Source organism: Hippoglossus hippoglossus, chromosome 4, assembly GCF_009819705.1.
Source record: "Hippoglossus hippoglossus isolate fHipHip1 chromosome 4, fHipHip1.pri, whole genome shotgun sequence".
Lineage (NCBI taxonomy): Eukaryota > Metazoa > Chordata > Actinopteri > Pleuronectiformes > Pleuronectidae > Hippoglossus > Hippoglossus hippoglossus.
In genome coordinates this window covers 27,295,393-27,316,052 of record NC_047154.1, presented here as the reverse complement: position 1 = coordinate 27,316,052, position 20,660 = coordinate 27,295,393, and the positions used below count along the sequence as shown (strand labels likewise).

General features: G+C 44.4%; 1 protein-coding gene across 1 annotated transcript in view; it reads left to right on the top strand.

Moving 5' to 3' along the window:
• Positions 1 to 20,660, top strand: part of mast2 (microtubule associated serine/threonine kinase 2) — a 205,078-nt gene that overhangs the window by 16,537 nt on the left and 167,881 nt on the right. The window contains 2 exon segments of the mRNA XM_034582921.1: positions 5,863 to 6,013; positions 6,888 to 7,072. Of these exon segments, the coding sequence (XP_034438812.1) occupies positions 5,863 to 6,013; positions 6,888 to 7,072 (336 nt within the window).

Sequence of the window (20,660 nt, the reverse complement as noted above, 5' to 3'; positions counted from 1 at the left end):
GTCCCGGTTTAGAATGCATTCAGAATTTATGGTGCTTTTACTTTTATTGGACATGTACATAAACACAGTTCGGCGCAAATGTACAACCGTGGTATCAAGGTCCTGCCCACACACAGTTTCGACCAATCACGAGTCAGTCTCAGCTGTCGATCATAACTACCTAAAATTACAGAAACCATCTTTGAGAAACATTTGGTCCATGTCCAATCGACTAACATGGAGGAGGTGGAGTTTATGACTGCAGCCTGGGCAATCCAGATGATTTGACTCCTCGTTTTGGGAGCTGTGATGTCGTCCATCTTTATTTACAGTCTGTGGTTTAAAGGATTTCCCAGTGGCCTCTGCGGAGGTCATGACCTGTAAAGTTCACAGTTGGCTGACACACTGCTGGTCGGGATCGAACTCTGTGTCCAGTGAATGGTTCCACTGTGCGACCGTCTGAAACTCTCCGTGAGAGGAGCTCCCCGCTCTCTGAGGTGGACGAACCAGCAGGAAACGCAGAGGTTTTAACATGGTCGGCTTTTACAGTGTTGGTTCGGTTGCTATTAACAACGGAGCCGAGAAGCCGGGGAGACGCCGTTACTTATTAACCATAAAACACCGTTCCATCGCACGGATAACAATCTGCCCGCGAACACACAAACCATAAACCTGCCTCGAGAAGCCACTTCAGATCCAAGTCACTTACAGGAAAAAGAATATATCTGTTAAGCTGGAAGACTTTAGATGTAACCGAGCTGCCTGAGGGATCTGGTGTATAATGGAGTGAGTGTGTGCTGAAATCATATAACTGCACTTGAAGGAATCTGAAGGAACGTTTCTCCCACTTAAAGTGTCATTAAGAAAAACCCGTTGCTTATATTAGAGCTAAAGGAGCCAAACATCCAGGGCTGTTGTATTCAGGAGAACCTTCTGTGGACATTTTGTCTCTAGTGTTTAAGTCCACGACAGTTTCCCACTAACCACAGCTCAGGACTGGTCCTGGATCTTTTCACTGGAAATCAGGAAGAGTTAAGAAAACTCAGACATCACGTCCAACTCAATATCTAAGTTTTTAAGAAAGGTTCTACCAACTCATGATTAGTTATTAATAACTAGTTATTTTACCACCCCTTTGTGTGTTTGTTGTATATTTTTATAAGCAAAATGAAACAATTAAATTAAAGATTACCATGAAACTGGGGGTTAGTTGTGTTATGAGTGGCTCTGCTCGTTGCCTCCTCTTCTTCACTTGAGGGACAAGTTAGCTAGTGAGCCACAGATTAGTTGTCGTTGAAGAGTAAGCTAGCTGCTTTGAACAAAGTCTTCTACGATGTACAACACTTCCACGCTCCGCTTGACTTTACGTACTTGCTTCGTCCATTTCGTACAAAACAACGTAACATTACTGACTAACTTTCCTTTTAAAGGTCTGTCTGATCACGAGCTGAACTCCTTCAGACGGTCGGATGCTGCTCTACACTGAACTTTTCCCCGTGTTCAAATGAATGTTTGAATTTAGAATAAAAACTCACAGCTCTTGTTTATAAAACCATTTAATGTGTTTGTTCAGTTTATTTAAAACTCGTATTGAGGTGAGCGAGGCCAAGTTTTCATTTTTACAGTGAACATACCCCCCCCCCCCCCCCCCCCCCCCCGCATTCACTTCATCGTTCACATCCATCTGACACTTTCTGTTTCTTACATTTTTCTCTCCGTCACATTTCTCCCTCCCCATTAGCACCTTGTTCCAGCTTGAACACATCTGCACATGTATCAGCACACACACACACACACACACACACACACACACACACACACACACACACACACACACACACACACACACACACACACACACACACACAGCTCCAGCCCCCACTGACAGAGAGGAAGCAGGTATGATGCAACGTAATCCTGCTCAGACACACATGTGATAAATCTCATGATGTAACCGTTAACCTGTTCAGCGCCGACACGCGACCTCCAGAAGCGGAGGCTCGGGTTCAGACTCGGGTTCAGACTCGGGTTCAGACTCGTGTTCGTCTCTGAGCTCACGTTGCCTGAACGTCAAACCGTGTTTCAAACAGAAACATGCCCACGGCGCCGAGCGGTTCAAAACTGAGATTCTGAAAACAGATCTGTCATTTGATCTTCGGTTATTTCGGTTCATGTCCCATCTGCAGACATGGAGGAGGGGGGGTGGAGGGTTATGATTTAAACTGCAGTCACCCTGGGCTGATTGAGACAGTATCACGTCTTTATATTCAGACTGTTTCCTCTTTGAATCAGCTCCCAAAACAAAACGTCCTCAAACCTCTTCTCTCTGCTGAGTAGTGCAGCATTTATCTGCCTTTACTGTGCATCTGCATTAGATCTCCCTCTCAGGCCAGGGAGGGAGGCGGGTGCACTTCTGCAGCCGTCAGCTCGTTGGACCGGCGCTCTGCTCAGCCAAGAGAGTTTTAAAATCTGGTTTTGGATCCTCGGGCCTCGTTCGCTGCCAGAAAAACAATCCACTGGATTGACGGAGGCTCTTTTCTCGCTCTGGGCCTGAGAGGAGGTGAAATTATGAGATCGTGCCTCTTTGCTGACGAGCAGAGAACATGAGGCTGAGCTCAGCTGGGTTTCAGCTCCGTGCTGTGACACGTGTGATCGATTGAGACGTGCATGTTACATTAACGTGTGAGGCGACTCTCCACGGGACGAGGCAAAAGATGAATGGTGGCCCAAATGTGATGCAGCAGAGGGAAACTGGTGGGGGGGGGTGATAGATTACGAAAACCTGGTTTTACTTCCCTCACTGCACAACATGTTAACATGACTTCCTGTCCTTCGTCTGTCCTTTAATTTAACTCATGGTTCCTGTTGTTGTTCTTGTTATCGCCTGATCTGTTCATTTGTTTTAATTCAGACTCATTTAAAGGATTTGGATCAGAAAACTCAACATGTTGTTGAGAGTTAAATCTCAGTCCAGTTAAAAATCATCATTATAAGTATTACTATTAGTATTATTAATATTATTAGTTTTACTATTAGTATTATTGGTAGTATTATATTTAATTTGATAGGGACAGTCCAGAGTTACCCATAGTGTCTCATTTTAATCTGATGTCCTTTGCCAGTTCTTCAAAGGAAACCTGAAATATAATACAATTAGTAATTATATATAATTACAAATATCTGTGGGTAAAACCTGTGCAGTACTACCTTCACCATTCACACTAACCGTACTGCAAACCCATGATTAAACACTACACTCAATCAAAAACTAACCAAACAAAAAACCATTATAGAGACAATTAGATGTGCATGTAAACTCAAATTCATCAAATATAGAGGAATGTCTGCACATGATCATGTTTTGAGTCAAGTTTTTACTTATTGTATTCCAGAACTTGTGGTTGTCATGTTTTATGTTACTTGTGTCGTCTCGTTAAGTTTGGCAGACGCCACCAGGGACTCCGGACGAGGCCTCGGTCAGTTGGTGGTGATGTTGTGCGTCTGCAGCTCGACAAACAGTGAAGGAGAACTCTAACTTCACGAGTTGACACAGGCTGCAAGTCATTTTTACTGCTGGAGTAAAGATTTGTCGTTAATGAATCAGAAACTGGTGTAAACAGTCCCCGTGTCGGTGGAGTCATGTTGTTAACTTTGATGGTCACCAGGCGTGTGTGTGCTCGTCCGTCCCCAGGAAGTCACACAACTCACAAGCTGAGTTTGTGCATCTTTCTACCTTCAGTAGAAGTGTGTGTGTGTGTGTGTGTGTGTGTGTGTGTGTGTGTGTGTGTGTGTGTGTGTGTGTGTGTGTGTGTGTGTGTGTGTGTGTGTGTGTGTGTGTGTGTGTGTGTGTGTGTGTGTGTGTGCGTGTGTGTGTGTGTGTGTTCTCAGCTTCATGCTTATTGTGCAGTGTGTGTCTATAGCAGCACACACACATTAGTACATTTAATTTTCAGCTTGTACAAGAAGCTCAGATCACACACAAGATTATTGTCTGTCTGCCACCTGCTGGTGAAACGTGGAGCTGCAGCACTCAGCTTGTAATGCAACATCCCATAATTAGCTGCTTAGACTCGGGTCAACAGTTATTCATGATAATCAGTGTGTTGGTGGAGGAGAAACAAAGTGGTGTTAGGTTTGTGTTAGTTTAAATTCTGACTCCCACTTATCTGAATTTCTTCCAGTATATTCAAACATTTCCTTTTCATGGTCCCTTTATAAAGCAGCACATGGAAAAACATATATTTTTAAATTGGTTGTGTCCGTTGGTGATTTAATGTTTATGCTTCAGTCAGTCAGGTGATTATTTTACGCCTCTTTCCAGCAGAAAGGAAGAACTTTAATATTTCAGGTTGTTTGAGGAACAGAGTCTGAATGTGGGAGCGGTCGTCGACTAGTGGAACCAGAAACTGAGGTTTGAGTCCAGAGATGTTTAGATGTTCTCATCGGTCTGTTGAAGTTAATGTTCAGTTGGAAGTTGCAGTTTGGTTTAGGCACCAAAACTAGATGGTTCGTTTTAGGAAGAGAACTTTAACTACGACTGCATTGTGTGTCTGTGTGTGTGTCTGTGTGTGTGTGTGTGCGTTTTGTGATGTGGGCTGTCCAGAGGTTTCTGGAAAAGTCTCGTCAAAGGCTGGTCCACTAGCACAAGAGTGGAGGCGGATATGAGCCCATCCAGGTCTTGTTTCCATGGCAACAGCAGGTGTTTGCAAAGTCATTTTGAAGAAGAAATCTGTGTGTGTGTGTGTGTGTGTGTGTGTGTGTGTGTGTGTGTGTGTGTGTGTGTGTGTGTGTGTGTGTGTGTGTGTGTGTGTGTGTGTGTGTGTGTGTGTGTGTGTGTGTGTGTGTGTGTGTGTTAGTAAACTAATGTTGAGGAAGTGAGTGTTTCCTTCATTCACTGTCAAACTGAATCATGCACTCGCTCTGCAGCTTTTTGGAGGAGAGGCCTAAAGTGTCGGGTTCATGAGGAGCAGGCCGCCGTCACCGGGCAGAGATCCTCCACTTGCACACTGGAAACCAGTGTGTGTGTGTGTTTCACTGCTCAGACCAGTGTGTGTGTGTGTTTCACTGCTCAGACCAGTGTGTGTGTGTTTCACTGTTCAGACCAGTGTGTGTGTGTTTCACTGCTCAGACCAGTGTGTGTGTTTCACTGTTCAGACCAGTGTGTGTGTGTGTTTCACTGCTCAGACCAGTGTGTGTGTTTCACTGTTCAGACCAGTGTGTGTGTGTGTTTCACTGCTCAGACCAGTGTGTGTGTGTTTCACTGCTCAGACCAGTGTGTGTGTGTTTCACTGCTCAGACCAGTGTGTGTGTTTCACTGTTCAGACCAGTGTGTGTGTGTGTTTCACTGCTCAGACCAGTGTGTGTGTTTCACTGCTCAGACCAGTGTGTGTGTTTCACTGTTCAGACCAGTGTGTGTGTGTGTGTGTGTTTCACTGCTCAGACCAGTGTGTGTGTGTTTCACTGCTCAGACCAGTGTGTGTGTGTTTCACTGTTCAGACCAGTGTGTGTGTGTGTGTTTCACTGCTCAGACCAGTGTGTGTGTTGTGGCCACATGAGGAGGAGGTGTGGTGTCAGCGAGTGGTTAGCGTTGTGTTTTATGACTTTGTTTTGGCTCTGGGCCCGATCACACAGTCCCACTGCAGCTGCTCAGACCATTCTGCTGGAAACCATCTTTAATATATATATAACAGCTTTGTTTCATACTGTCAGGGGCGACTCTGTGTGTTTAGTTACAATTTAACTAGCTAACTTTTATTTATTATGTTTAAAGTAAAGACAAATGTATAAAAAACAGAATGTGACTTAAGAGAGTTGATTCGACCAGAAAGATCCATATCTTTATTTCCATCTGTACTAAATCAAACTCTCTCTCTCTCTTTACAGAAGGAGTTTGCGCCCCCCCCTCCGCTCCTCTTCAGGAAGCTGAGCAATCCCGACCTGTCGCCGGCGGCAACGGCTGCTACGAAATCCAAACTGTACCGACAGCTCAGCCAGGACGAGAGTCGGGTCCGACGCAGCAGCATGGCCATGACCGGTAACACGAGCACATGCTACTCACATACGTGTGACTACACACAGAAAGATAAACTGATGGTGTCAGTGTGAAAGGGACAAACCTCTAAATCTACATAGTGTGACTCAGAGGGTTGAGATATTATTAACATTTGGTTTCTCTGCGCTGACACACAAAATAACACAACACTAAATACAAAAATGTAAATGTAGGATGTAATAAATGAGTGTTTGACCTCAACATGGTGTGAATGTGTCACGTTGAACCCTTCACACCCTCAGTGGAGATGTGTTCATCTTTATCTATGCAGTTACCTGAGGTCACGGCTGCAGAGATCACACATGTTCTCAATCCTCAGCCAATCTGCCGGGTCTATAATCTGTCAAGTGAAAATCCAGCCACAGATTAACTGTCATATTTCACCAACAGGAGGTCATGTGATCACACGGACGGGAAACGGCAGCTCAGAAACGAGCGGTTTGTGTTTCTCTGGTTCCATCTTTGTGTTTCTTTGAGTTTTAGCTGCAGAGGGAAAGATTCATGTTTATATAAAACATATATCTATACATCTGGATTATGATTCAGATTCACGTGATCCCAGGTGAAGTTGAGTCTCTGGCTCCGGTTGGAATATCAAACTATGACATCATGGGGTCAAGGAAAGAAGTGAAGGAGAATGTGTAAGGAGTTAGGAAACGAGAACCACAGTGCGAAGAAGAATATCTGGATTGTGTCGTGAGACAAGGAGATACGTGTCCTCATCCTTTAGAGAATCCAAGCAGCTCTTATCACGATGGCAGCTGAAATACTTCTGGGTCATTTCACTCTGTTGGGAACCTAAAGAAAAAAGCACGATTCAAACGCACCCTCTGTTCCCCCCCCCCCCCCCCCACAGGTAAGCAGTTGCTGCCTCTGTCCAACAGCCTTCATGCCGGGGTGAGTCAGCTGGCCTGGCAGGGTCCGCCTGGAGCCTGCGGAGGGGCAGTAGGTGGAGCTCCTGCAGGAGCAGGGGAGGCCAACAACCTGGTCCGGATGAGGAGTCAGAGCCTGGGACAGTCTGCTCCGTCCCTCACCGGACTGGTCAGTACACAAACACACATTCACACCGACAACAACTCCACCAACTCGACAAGTCATTTCCTCTCATTTACATTTGAACACTTAACTTTCTCAAACAGAGAGTATTCAGGGGTGAGATGTTGTACTGGTGAGTTTTGTGTTTTGGTTCAGTCCAGCACATCATCATCATCATCATCATGGAGGATGAAGATTAAAGCAGAACACGTGGTTTACAGCTCAGAGGTTCTTAGGCCTGACGAGAACTTAAACATAAAATAAACACACAGCAACAAGATCTGTGCACAAGAGTGTTTTACCTGCTCCGGGTCAGAAACAGGATGTGGCTCCGGCAAACTACTTGTGTTTGAGTCGCAGTGAGATGTGCGTTGTTGTGCAGTGACACACACAAGCAGTGGATTGTGTAGATTGTGTTGGTGTTCGGCAACTTCTAATTTCAAATTCTTCCAAAAACAAAATCCAATTTCTTAAAACTGTGTGACGCAGTAACACTGATGTGATGTGGTCCCAGGTGGTTTCTGCAGCCTCACTGTGAATGAGTGTCGCTCCATCTGCATCTTTCTGTTAGACTGAACCTCTGCAGCTGAACTGACTGAGGATGACTCAGGCTTACACACACACACACACACACACACACACACACACACACACACACTCACACACTCACACTCACACTCACACACTCACACTCACACGCACAAAATGCAGCACTGACCTCACGTGACTGAACTGCTGCAGCCTGACTGCAGGTCTTTGTCTCTTAGCTCCACTCTGCCTCCTGCTGGTTGTAGAGGGGAATAGAGTTTAAAGCAGTGACTGTTGCTGCAAATCATTTTCTGCTCTCATTTAATCTGTAATTAAAATGTGCTCTTCAAATTACTCACCAACAACTTAACAGTGAAGTTTTATATTTTATTTTCAGTTCTACTGGAGTAAAACAATTGTCTTCAGGCTTGATATGTATTTGGAAATCATTCAACTCAAAATGTCTATTTAATCCAATAATTTATTAATACATTCCACTTCTTCTTCTGTGAACCAGGGACTTTGGTAAAAACGTTTCAAGCATCAAAACAATTAATCCACATGAGGTCAAAATCTGGATTCTAATCTGGAGTCAGATGTTAAACCAACAGTCACCAGCAGATGGCAGCTGTGTTTAATGTAAAGAGCATCACCTCCTCTGTGTGTGTGTTTGTGTGCATGTTTGTGTGTGTGTCTCTTTGTGTGTGTATTTCATGAGTTCCTTCATGAGTTTGGACTCATTAACTCAATAAAACATAAAAACCTCCACGGACTCGACACATATGATCCATAAATATTGTGTCAGTGTAAAAACATAAACCAGTTTCTCTGCGTCTGTGCTCGAGCTGGTTAACAAACCAGCGTAGCTCAGTTTATTTTGGCGGGTTTGAACGACCATGATTAGTTCTAACTTCCTCTCTCTTCCTCTTGTGGCCTGGATGTTCAAGCAGAGTTTCTCCAGTTGAGATTATACTGGAAGGTTGTTCTGTTTCTCAAGGGCAGGTTTATTAATGTTTTCCTTTTCTCTGCACATTCTCTCTCTCCGAGCCTCCGTCAGCGGCTCTCATCCTGTTTCTCAGTAAACAGCTTCTCATGCACATCATGTTGCTGCTCAGGGTCTCGGCTGTCAGGGTTTTTACATTTCAGGCCTTCAAGCTCCATCTCATGCTTCAAATTGACTCACATTGGGAGTCAGGAGGAACAGCTGAGCCCCTCGGACCCACCGTCACGTCTCCGCTTGCTGCCCTCACACTCACATTTGAGCAAATACACAGATTTTGTACAGGGAGATTTATACAGGGTCTCTTATTTTATCTTGAAATTATTTCTTGTATTTTTAGTAAAATCTATCGTAGAGTGGAGCAGCAATATCCTGGTCCTGCCGATACTTATATATATATAAGTTGTATAGTAATCACTGTGCCTTAGTAATATACCGATATGATGGTAAAAACTAAATATATATATATTTGTTTGTGTTGATATGACATCACTCAACGCTGCTGTTGTTGGAGGATTAATGATGAAGAACGTCGGTGTCGGGGAATTAAAAGTGTTTCTGTCCACACTGGAAACTAATGGACAGAAAACACCGTCCCTCATGGCCACTGTGTGTCTTTGTGTGAATATTAGATGAAATGAATGGAGCTCATGGGCCGTGTGTGTGTGCGTGTGTGTGTGTGCGTGTACGTGTGTGTTTCGGTGAAAACATTTGTGAACGTCCAGATGGTGTTTGCCTCTCGACTAATGGACGAGGGTCTGCTCGCTCCTGCCTCCTCGCTCTTCTGTTGAAGTGCATGTGTGCGTTTTCCTCGGGCAACAACCAAGTATCGCCTGGTAACTCCTACAAGTGCCAGCTGTGTGTGTGTCTGTGTGCGTGTGTGTGCGTGCAGCCTTTGTGTTTGCTGTACAATTACAGCTAAGTGCTCTGCACCGGACACACTGAGTATTTCAAGAGAAAGAACATTTCCATTTTTTTGTCTGTTTCCGAGCTGGGCTCTTTCACCGCGAGGCGTCTATCACTGAAGGAGTGAAACCTACAAATAACACACACTCACATTAGCATATTTATGAGCATGTGTGTGGAGGGAAGAAGAAATGAGAGACGGAGCTGCAATAGAGGGAAACCAGGGCTGAGCGTGAAAGTGGAGAACTGCTGTGTTGCTGCAGTCGGTGTGTTTCATGTCAGGTCTCCATGAAACACAGAGACTGAGATGGTCGAGGATTCACAGGAGTCCTGAAGCAGCAGATCAGACTCAGCTTGTTGTTTACCTCTGAAAGGATCCTCTGGTGTTTTCCCACCGAGCAGCAGTCGCTCCACACACTTTGTTCCAGACGTGTGGAGCCTCAGTATCCATGGAGCTGGTCACATTTCAGACGTTCTTTAAACAGGTCATGAGTGGATGTAATTCTATTTGATCTTATCAGTTATTTATTTTACTTCTTCTTTCTCTTTATTCTTCGTCGTCTCTAAATGTTGTTTCACTACTTTTCATCTGAGAAACACAACAACAATCTGCGGGATCTTCATGGACGAGCATCCAGAGATAATAAAACCTGCAGCTCAGACAGGAGAACGGCGTTGGTGTGCCGACGCCAGGCCGCGGTGACGCCAGGCCGCGGTGACGCCAGGCCGCGGTGACCTCACCCTCCGTGCTGCGGTGCTGCAACCGGCTGACACAGCATTTAAATATACATGAGAACATGTTGAATAATTACTGGGCCCTTACCTCAACTCCTCCGCTGTGACGAAGGAGACAACGACGGAGACGACCGGCTTATGGCTCCTTATTTTTTGATATCACAACATTTAGAGATTTATATATACATCGGTCGCACAGAGTCATTTCTAGAGTCACGACAACTTAGTCATCTGGATCGCCCCCTGGTGACTGGCTGCAGTACGACGTAAAAAAAAACTGCCTGTACCTCGGATATTGTAGCTTGATTTTTGTATAGCAGGAGGAAGTGGAGACATCTAGTTGGAGACATTAAATGATATCGTCTGTGATAATTGGTTCCAGTTGTTTCAGTCAGTTTTTAATTCTGGAGGAAACTGATCCAAATGAAACCTTTTATTTCTCCGGGTTTAAGACGGTTACGTTTTCTGAGGTCGGATGAAACCGAGGTGGTGACTCATGTTGAAGGTTGGACTCACTCAGAGGACACGGTGTACAGAACAAAGTGTGTGTGTGTTTTGTTCAGCTTCTCTCCTTCCTGCCGACATGATGTCTCCCATGCTGCTTATTTACATATTCCACACACACACACACACACACACACACACACACACACACACACACACACACACACACACACACACACCTCCATCTTGCTGCAGGCTGTCAGTTGTCCTTGTCATCAGATGATTCATTGCTAAAGGAGGAAACTGTTCTGTTCTGACTTCACCTGCTGAGAGACTCACACTCACACACACACACACACACTAAACTCTATATATACATGTGTGCACACACATACACACCCTGCTGTTCGATGTATCTTGCTTCAGAAGTCATTTGAGAACTATAAAAAGCTTTTATTAATATCATTATTGTTAGTTTTATTTAAATTAACCTGAAACCTGCATCTTGATTTAAAGCGTGTGATGGTTGAGTGACTGAATCTGGAGACTGGAGAACGTTTATCTCCAATATTCATCTGGAAACTATTAAAATATGAGAGTTTGTTGGATTTGTTACTGCAGCAGCTCCTCTGGTCAGGAAGCAGAGGATCATGGGTAATATCCAGCGTTCAGTGTTGATTTAACAAAAACAGCCAAATTCTCCAGAACTTTAAACGGTGTCTTAAAATGAAATGGATTTAAATGTAGGAATTATTTTAATTGACGTTGCGATCTATTTGAGCAAGTAGGAGCTTGAAGACGTCCAGAGACGGACGTCGGCTTAAATCAGTTTGTGTGTCCACTCAGCTGTCGTCATAATGAAATCTGTTCGTTTCAATCAGAGCCAGATCTCTGTATCTTCTCCAGTGCAGCTTGCAGACATGCCTGGTCTGTGATTGTCGCTAAGCTCCCTCCGTCCTTCATGCTCAGATTAAGGTAGAGAGCGTGTGTCGAATCCATTAATCTATGAAACAGAGAAACCTCTTCCTCACGTGGATGATGAGACATTTCACTTTCTTATATAATCTCCTGAGTCAGAAGACGAGGCTTCAAGAATCCATAAACATGTCTACCTAAAATGACCTGAAGTCGACGTGTGCTCCGTCCAAACCTTCATGTTCTCTTCATGTTCTCTTCTGCTCTTAATTCTTTATTTCAATTTCTTGGTATCTGCGTATTGTTGCTGCAATTTTTCTTAATTCCCACTGTGGATCTGTCGTCGTCTCCCCGTCCACACGTCCCTCTCTTTCTTTCCTTTTCTCTTTGCTTTCATGTCCTGATCCTCTTTAAGTTGACGAACGAGAGGCTTAAACTGAAGACGAGTCACTTGTCGTGTTGACGGAGGAAAGAGCCGAGTGGCTGAGGTTCAGGTGAGAGACGAGTCTGCAGCGTCCTCGTTTGAACTTCTGCTCCTCGGAGAGCGACGCAGCAGAGAGCGTTTTACTAATGAGCGACTTCACCTCAGAATAATCAGTTTTCCTGCTGGAAGGTCTCACTTTGTGTGTTCTCACTGGTTTAATCTTTGAGGAGAAGTCGGGGTAAGAATCATGATATAATCTGACTGGCTCCTTATCATAACATAACTCTTACACTTGCTATTCGTTAACGTTCGATGTCTTTAATGTGGCCACTGGTTGCCCAGCCCAGTGTTTTGGGACTTTTCCCGTCGGCCTCTTTCCAGATGACGCAAACAGTGACTGTGACATCCTCAGGGATTGGGACTGGTTTCTCTCGGTCGTCCTGATGAGCTCAGCTCCGGTTTCCCCGGTGATGCTGCACTGAAGCACGAAATATAAGGAGGACCCAGAATGCTTCCTTGAGGAACTCCGGCATCGGTATGAAGTGTTTGTGTCAGTAAATCACGTAAACTAACAAGAACGTTATTAAAGGAAAGAATAAAACCAAGCAAACACTTCACCAGAGAGACAGCTGTTTGTTTTTAAGGTGTGAAGATGAGAATGAAGGACAGACACTTGAATTGTGACATTGACTGACACATTTCTGTTCACGTCACCATCGTAGTTTCTTCTTCGTGACTTCAACACTGTGAGAACTGGATCTACAAAATACATTATACACTGTTGAGAGTGAAGCCACGATACTCACAAGAATGGAAATGAGCAGGGTTTGTTTTGTTTCACTGTCAAATGTGAAGGGCAGAGTCGAAGCCGGGAGCGTCTCAGGTTCTGTCTCACACCTCAGCAGACGAGAGATTCGACAACTGCAGCGGAGCATCCCGTGATGAGATGGAAAATGTTATGCAGGAGGGGGGGGGGGGGGTGAGGGGAAAAGAGCAACGCTGTGATGGACAGAATAAATAAATCAAGCCACAGTGTAATAACAGAGGGGGTGGAGGAGGTGAGCGGGGGGTGGAGGGGAGATGGATGGATTAGAGATGGAGGTGAAGCGAGGAGTCCTGTCTGGCCTTGTGCGCCTCCTGTCTCCTCCGTCAGATGATGGAAGCAGGAGGAAAAACATTCACGGTTAAATGGAGGAAAAACACGACGCGCTAACATGTTTTTCTTGCATATTTTAAGCTGTAAGACGTTTGACACAAGTATTTTCTGCTTCACTTTAAACAGCAGCCTGTGGTTGTATGTTTGGATCCAGTGCAACATTTCTTTAAAATACTGGATTAGCATAAGACTGTGGCTGCAGGTTCTTAAACAGTCTTCAGATATCTGATGGTGTTTTCACCGGAGGACGTGCATGTGTGAACCCAAATGTCCGAGTGAGAATTATATGTTTACTTGGAACACGAATATTTTTTTATTTCAGTCTTAAATTTCTTTTATAGAGGTTTTTAATGAGTCTTAAATTGAATTAGTTGTAGCCTCCTCCTCCTAAGATGAGCCTTAATATGACTTGTTCTGTTGGGTCAGTTTATGTGAGATGCTGTTGGGTCACATGCAGAACAGGAACTTGTTGGTGTAGCTTGTGTAGCTGGTATTGTGTAGATGGAGCAGCTAATCCAGACTGTGTGCAGGAGGCCGGACATGACGTATAAACTCTGCTGTGGAAAGATCAGTGTTGTTGTTTACAGCTCATCCACACCGGCGTCGGCCCTCAGCACCAAAAGATCTGGAATCTCCTCGTGTTTCCAAGTTGACGTCTTCGTCTTCTACGTGTACGGCTCCTCTTCTTCATCCTGAGATGTTTGTGTTCTTCCAGTTTCACGTCCGTCACGTGTTAGAAACCTCATCAACACGTCCACTCGCTCACTGGGAAGCTTCCACACATTGTCCTGCTGTTGTCTCACATGGACATTTTACCAGGAGGCTGCAGGAGAAGATCCAGAAAATGTCCAGAGACACTGACTCAGACGTTTTTGTTCTCACATGCGGCCGCTTTGGAAAATTCCCGCGGAATTTCTGGTGCATGTCTGAAAGCAGCTTTATTAAACGCTGTATGTCTCACTAAGTGCTGACATGTGCCCTGTTGCACCTTATCCACCTGAACCCGTGTGCCGAGGGCATTTTGACTAAAGTTTGCACTGAGTCTATTAGTGAGAAACCAGTGATCAATCACTGGTATAAAAAAGTTTATCGGGAACTTTTTACTGCAGCGTATTTTCAACTTTCAAACTTCTGTCCGTGCAGAGTGGAAGCAGCTATAAAACCTCATTTTCTCTTTTATGATCTTACTTCTAATGTCGTCCTTAATTACAAGATTTAAATGGGCTACTAAATAATTGAAGCATGTGACGGGTCTCACATTATAGCAGCTCTTTAAGCTCCACACCAGGGGGTCCAGGGGATTGATTTCATAACAAACACTTCCATTTGGCAGAATCAAGCTCTGTGTCCCGTTAACGCCGCCGCCCCGGGCTCTGTCTGCCGCTCCTCATTCGTCCTCGCTGCAACCTTTACGATCTCTGCTCACGGGGACGGGCTTTAATTGGGTGAAGATGTGAGGAGAGAGTTCAACAGAGGCCCTCAAGTCACTGGTCAGGTGCTGCTGGACCTGTGATCACCACTGGTCCTCACCTGCCTCTCATATTCATTCATCTTCTCCACTTACATGATCCTTCTCTTCAACTGCATCAACTGTTTTCTTGGTCTTTAGCTCATTGACTCTCTTCTCACTTTCACCTCCTACCTTATTAGCAGCAAAGGGCTGTTGAGTCTCCAGCCAGAGAAGTTGAGCTTCCGATGGATGGACACGTGTGTGTGTCTGTGTGCGTGTGCGTTCGTCCATGTTTATGAAATATTAACCTGTCTCCAGATCTGCAGACATTCCACGACTTTGCAGCTAATAGGAAAGATTGTGCGTTCAATTTCTCTCTGTTGCTTTGTCTGCGTTTGACTTGTTGCCTCCTGCCTTCGTGTGACATTCAGCCACAGAGAAGAGACACACAAACACACACACACACACACACACACACACACACGTTCTCATGCAAAATGTCACCTCCCGTGGCGAGCAGCAATTAGGGACAGACCATGGAAAGTGTGTGCATGCGATCAGTGCACAGTTCAAACAGAGGAAACAAAGCACAACATCAGCAAATCATTTCTCTGCAGTAATTAGCCGACATGAAGAGGGTTTGTTTCCAGACGTTCTTCACGGCTCGGAGGAGGAAGAAACTTCTTTCAAGTGGAAATTAAACTTATTCTATTTTCTCTTCCCTCTGAATTTTGAAGTTTAGAATAGATCTATTATTTATACGCTGGTTTTTGGTTGAGAATTCATATTGTTGAAAGTCTTACTCCTTTTATGTATCAGAGCAGAATATGAAATGGAAAGTCGACTTCTGTCTTTCTCTCTGTCTCATTCTGTCCGTCTCGTTCAGCCTCTGGATCCTGTCTGTCTTCACGTCTCTATCTTGACTCTGAACCATTGAATCAGTCGGTGAAGAGGTTGTGTCTATTTTAAGGTATCAGTGCTCTTAACTTCCCACTAAGCTGAACCAGACCCTCAGGAGACAACCTCGGTGAAATGGATCCGCTCCTCCACGGCCGTTTGATTCCTCCTGCTTGTTGTGAATATCTGGAGATGAGACCGTTTGGGGAAGTGAACTTTTTCACTACAGATGGAAGAAACGTGTGTGTGTGTGTGTGTGTGTGTGTGTGTGTGTGTGTGTGTGTGTGTGTGTGTGTGTGTGTGTGTGTGTGTGTGTGTGTGTGTGTGTGTGTGTGTGTGTGTGTGTGTGTGTGTGTGTGTGTGTGTGTGTGGATGCCTATGTTTTGATGTCATGACCACTTCAGATGCCGCAGTGTTAGCAGCTAATCTGACACCCCCCCCTTTACAAAGCCAGGTGAAGCGAGAGCAAAGGCTGACATCGCCTACATGCGCTGGAGGCTGTTGACCCAGCAGAGCAGACTGTGCTTTATCAGGCGGGGGGGGGGGGGGGGGCTTAAAGAGACAGGAGCTGAAACCAAGTGTTTGAGACAGAGGCTGAACAGAGGAGCTGCAGCGATGGAAAGTGATGGAGGAGCCAGTTTGTCTTTTTATTGATGTCTTCTGACAGTTGAGCAGAGCAAACGTACTGTATGTAAAACATGAGGTGGTTTTCTCTGGGTTATTTGAGGTTGAGGAACAGAAGACACGCACACACACACTGTCCTCGTCCCCTTGGCAACTATCACAAGTTCAGAGATGTTGTGGATGTCTCGCTGTGAGATGATTCACTCACCTCTTTCCTCCTGTTGTGTTCAGCTCTGACTGAGTCTCCTGTGCAGATCCAAGGCTTCATCCTGCCCGGCTGCTTGTCTTCATTCACTTGGGGGGGGGGTGTTGTGCTCAACAAGACGAGCTTAGCTTCACCCTGAAGAATCACTAGGTGTGTGTGTGTGTGTGTCTTTGTGTGTGTGTGTCCTGTGAGAAGTAACTCAGGTTTTGTTTGCTCTCATGCTGCAGATAAAAGCAGTGGAGATAAAATGTGTCTCTGGATCCCCACAGGCCTCTGATCACTCCAACTGCAAACCAGAAGAGGGAGTACACACATGTACATACATGTTCACACACACACACACACACACACACACACACACTCTGTTGTTTCGAGTTTCATTTCGTTGCAACATTTTAGTTTCCGGTTTCCAACCAACCTCACCTGGATGAGTAACGTGTCGTAGTCCGACAGCAGCCATGATGGATCTCTAAGGTTTCATTATCAGATGAGATATTCAGCTCAATTACATGATGAGATGTTCGGTCTGTGAAATGTCAGAAAGTAGTGGAGTGGAAAACGGTTTCCTCCTAAAGTCAGAAGATATTCACTCCGTCTTCTTTGAGTCGGAGGTGAGAAGCTGAGACATGAGAATATTTGTCACATTTTCTTGATTTATCCACTGAAACAATTTATCGATTCATAAAAATGTCGTTGGTTAATGTTCTCTTGATGAAATAATCTATGAATCAACGGTGTTGAGTCTTCGGCGTACGTGTGACGGCCTGAGCTGATTGTTAATTACCTGAAGAATTATTATGAATCATGACTGGTTGTACTTTATAGCTGTAACATTAACTTCCACTGTGAAGTTCAAATATGATATATAGACCACAACATCCAGTCTGTGGCCGACGTGGTGCAGTGCTCTCAGAGCCCTGTGGTGGGGGCCGTCTGGTAATGTCCCGTTAGCTGGAAGGCTAATGTTAACACACCCGGACCAATAATGACTTTCTGTCCAAATAATCTCTAACCACTATTCCTTGACCCGATGGAATACGTCACAGGTCAAGGAAAGATGTGAAGGAGAAGCCGAAAGGAGTTAGGAAAGGTGCGTTTAAATAAATACCTACTTTAATTATAGCAGAAGATACGGACAAAATGTACAGTTCTCTGTGCTGTTATAATATTAATATTATATATAATAATAAAGATTAAAAACAGAATGACACGTCCAGAGAAAAGATGTTTTCAGTTTATACAGAGGAACCAGAGATGAACAAACACACACAGACACACACACACACTTACAAAAGACACACTTCTTATTGATCTCACACAAATTCTGTCCTTCAACCTGGACTCACTCAGACAGTTACTGTTTTATTCATTGGACTGTGTAGGACACACACACACACACACACACACACACACACACACACACACACACACACACACACACACACACACTCACCCACCCCCCCACTGTGCGTCTTGGATAAGCGGACCTGGCACTGTGGCTGAGCCATTGATTGACAGGTGGAATGATTGTGTGCAGGGATTGATTAGTGAGGTCTAGTGAGGCGGAACTTCCTCCTGTCATTCAATCAAAACAGGAAACTGAACATGTCTGATCTAGTTTCATTGGCTTTAACCATCGTGTGTGTGTGTGTGTGTGTGTTTTGATTTGTCTAACAGGCCGACAAACAAAACTGATTGAAGGTGAAAGGTTTGATTTGCATCAGATCAATAACTGAGTGGTCGTGTGGACGAAATATATTTTTAAAAGCGGAATAACTGTAGTAAAATAGTCCAAAATGCGAATGATAACTAGGACTTTAAAGCCTGGTCTGTGTGTGTGTGTGTCTGTCTGTGTGTGTCTGTGTGTGTGTGTGTGTGTCTGTGTCTGTGTGTGTCTGTGTGTGTGTGTGTGTGTCTGTGTGTCTGTGTGCGTCTCCCTCTCGCACACTGGGAGCTCTGGTTGATGATGTGTCGAGGCTGTGTGGTTTTTCTCATTTGCACTTTGAGACAAGTGTTCACGTTCGGTGTGTTGAACAGAGTGTGGGGGCCACTCAGCACGAGGTGGTGATGGTTGTCCTGGTGGGGGGGGGGATGCTCCTGCAGTAACTCAGTGAGGAGACCTGAGCCTCCTGCTCTGCCTCTGGTTAGTTAACCTGCAGAAACACGTGTGTTGCTGCTTCTGTGTGAAGTTTTAATGACTCATTATTTTTCTTTATTTGTTTCTAAAAAGAGAAAAAGAGATTTAGAGATTTACCGAAGGTGGAAACTGTAGATTCTGGGTTTTAGGAGGAAGGAGCTCGTATTTCTTTTCTCAGCAGTACTTCTCTTTATTTATTGTTAGTGGAACAACTGTCGTCTCGGAACAGAAAAGAAAATAACTATTTAGTAAATGTTTGAAAGTTTTGAAGAGCTCACTTTGTTTTGTAAGACGCCAAAAACTCTTACAAAGTTTATTCTCATGGTAAAAGACCAGTGAATCGTGTGTGTTTACTTTATTGACTCATTAATGACTTAAAATGTAAATCATTGTTCATTATTACTCAATTACATTCTATATAGTAAGAGTTTGATCACAACATCTTAGGAAATTATTATATCGTTCATATCAATATCAGAATATCTGACAATCATTGTCAAATCAGGTTGATTTTCTCTACTGGGAGAAAGTTAAAGAGACAACACAGTTAATTGTGATTTAAAATGTTTCTCTATGTCCAGAAACATTTAATTAATCTGAGGTCAAACAAATATTAATCCTCCTCTTTGGAAATTCATCAATATCTCAACATGGATTCAATTATTGTTTCATTTGTGTTAATTTTATCGTCCGAGTATGAACACATGTAAACTGTGTGTGTGTGTGTGTGTGTGTGTGTGTGTGTGTGTGTCAGCACGTGTGCGGTGAGCTGAAACACACACAAACACACACCAGGAGGATTATTGATTACAGCTCAGTAACTTATTTGGAAACCAGCTTTACTTAGTTTTATTAGCTCCTTCTAAACACACACACACACACACACACACACACACACACACACACACACACACACACACACACACACACGTGCATGCACACAAATGAATGGTTGTTAATTAGCAGAGTGAGCTATTGCCTCTCTAATGGAGCGGGGCAGGGTCGTTCTGTGTTGCAGTGATGTATGGTGTTTGGTCTGAGCCGACCCACAAGTGTCCTCTGGTCCAAATCCTAATGCCCGACATCAATCACACTAACAGGGTTACAGCACTTGCACACACTCCACGGCCTCGGTTTCCTCCTGCGCCCTCCTCTTTGTCTTTCTCTCTTTGGTCGGTCGTCCTCCATGAACCCTGTCGTTCACGTCGATCCACCCGAGGCCTTCAGACGCCCTGACTGCAGCCCTGCTGTCCAGATGTGGCTCAGCAGATGCAGCAGATACGTGATCTCTATCGAACACATTAGTTTGGAAGAAGATCCGGTTACTGCGTCTTTTTCTCCCTCTTCCTCCCTCTTCCTCCCCCTCTCTGTAAATGTAGGTTTTATGTTGCCATCCATCCATCACACTGCAAATGTATTGATCTGTACTTAAGGCTTCAATTATGAGAAGGAGACACTCGCTCCTGAGGCTGAGTGTGCGTGTGCGTGTGTGTGTCTTTTAACGCAGCTTCAGAAATATCTCTAAAGTTTAATCAAACAACTGAACATTACAAGTTTCACGTATGCAGCGGTTGATGATCAGGTTCAGTAGTTTACAGCCCGACTGATATGGAGTTTTGGGGCAGAAACAAATATTAGGAAATAAAACATTTCTGATACCGATTTATCGGCCGATAAATAGTATGTTAAAAATATATATATGTCCGTTGAAGGCTCATGTCAGCTGATTTTTATCCTGCAACCAATAACTCGATCGGGCTCTAGAGCCATTTATCTTTAAGCTGATGTAGTGCTGGTACTTTAGTTTCTCTTATTGTTGTCGTGACATTTCCCACATTTCAGTGTTTTCAACATTTCCCTATAAATACTATGAAATTCACATACTTTACTCCAGTTTCAGATGTATTGAATATTGTGTTAACCACTAAATAGCAAGTTGGTTTGGACTTGTGGATGCGTTTGTCTGATGCTCGTCCAAAGCATCAGATGAAGACAGATCCGGATTCAGGCTGCAGAGGTTGATACCAGGTGTAAAATAAGGTCACACAAAGAGAAGCGACTCCTTCTCAGCTTGTTTTCATGTTCCACTCTGAGCGGATGCTTCCTGCCCAAACTCGTCCTCGCAGCAGACGCCACACGCCGTCCTGAATCCTCAAGTAGAGATCTAAAGGAC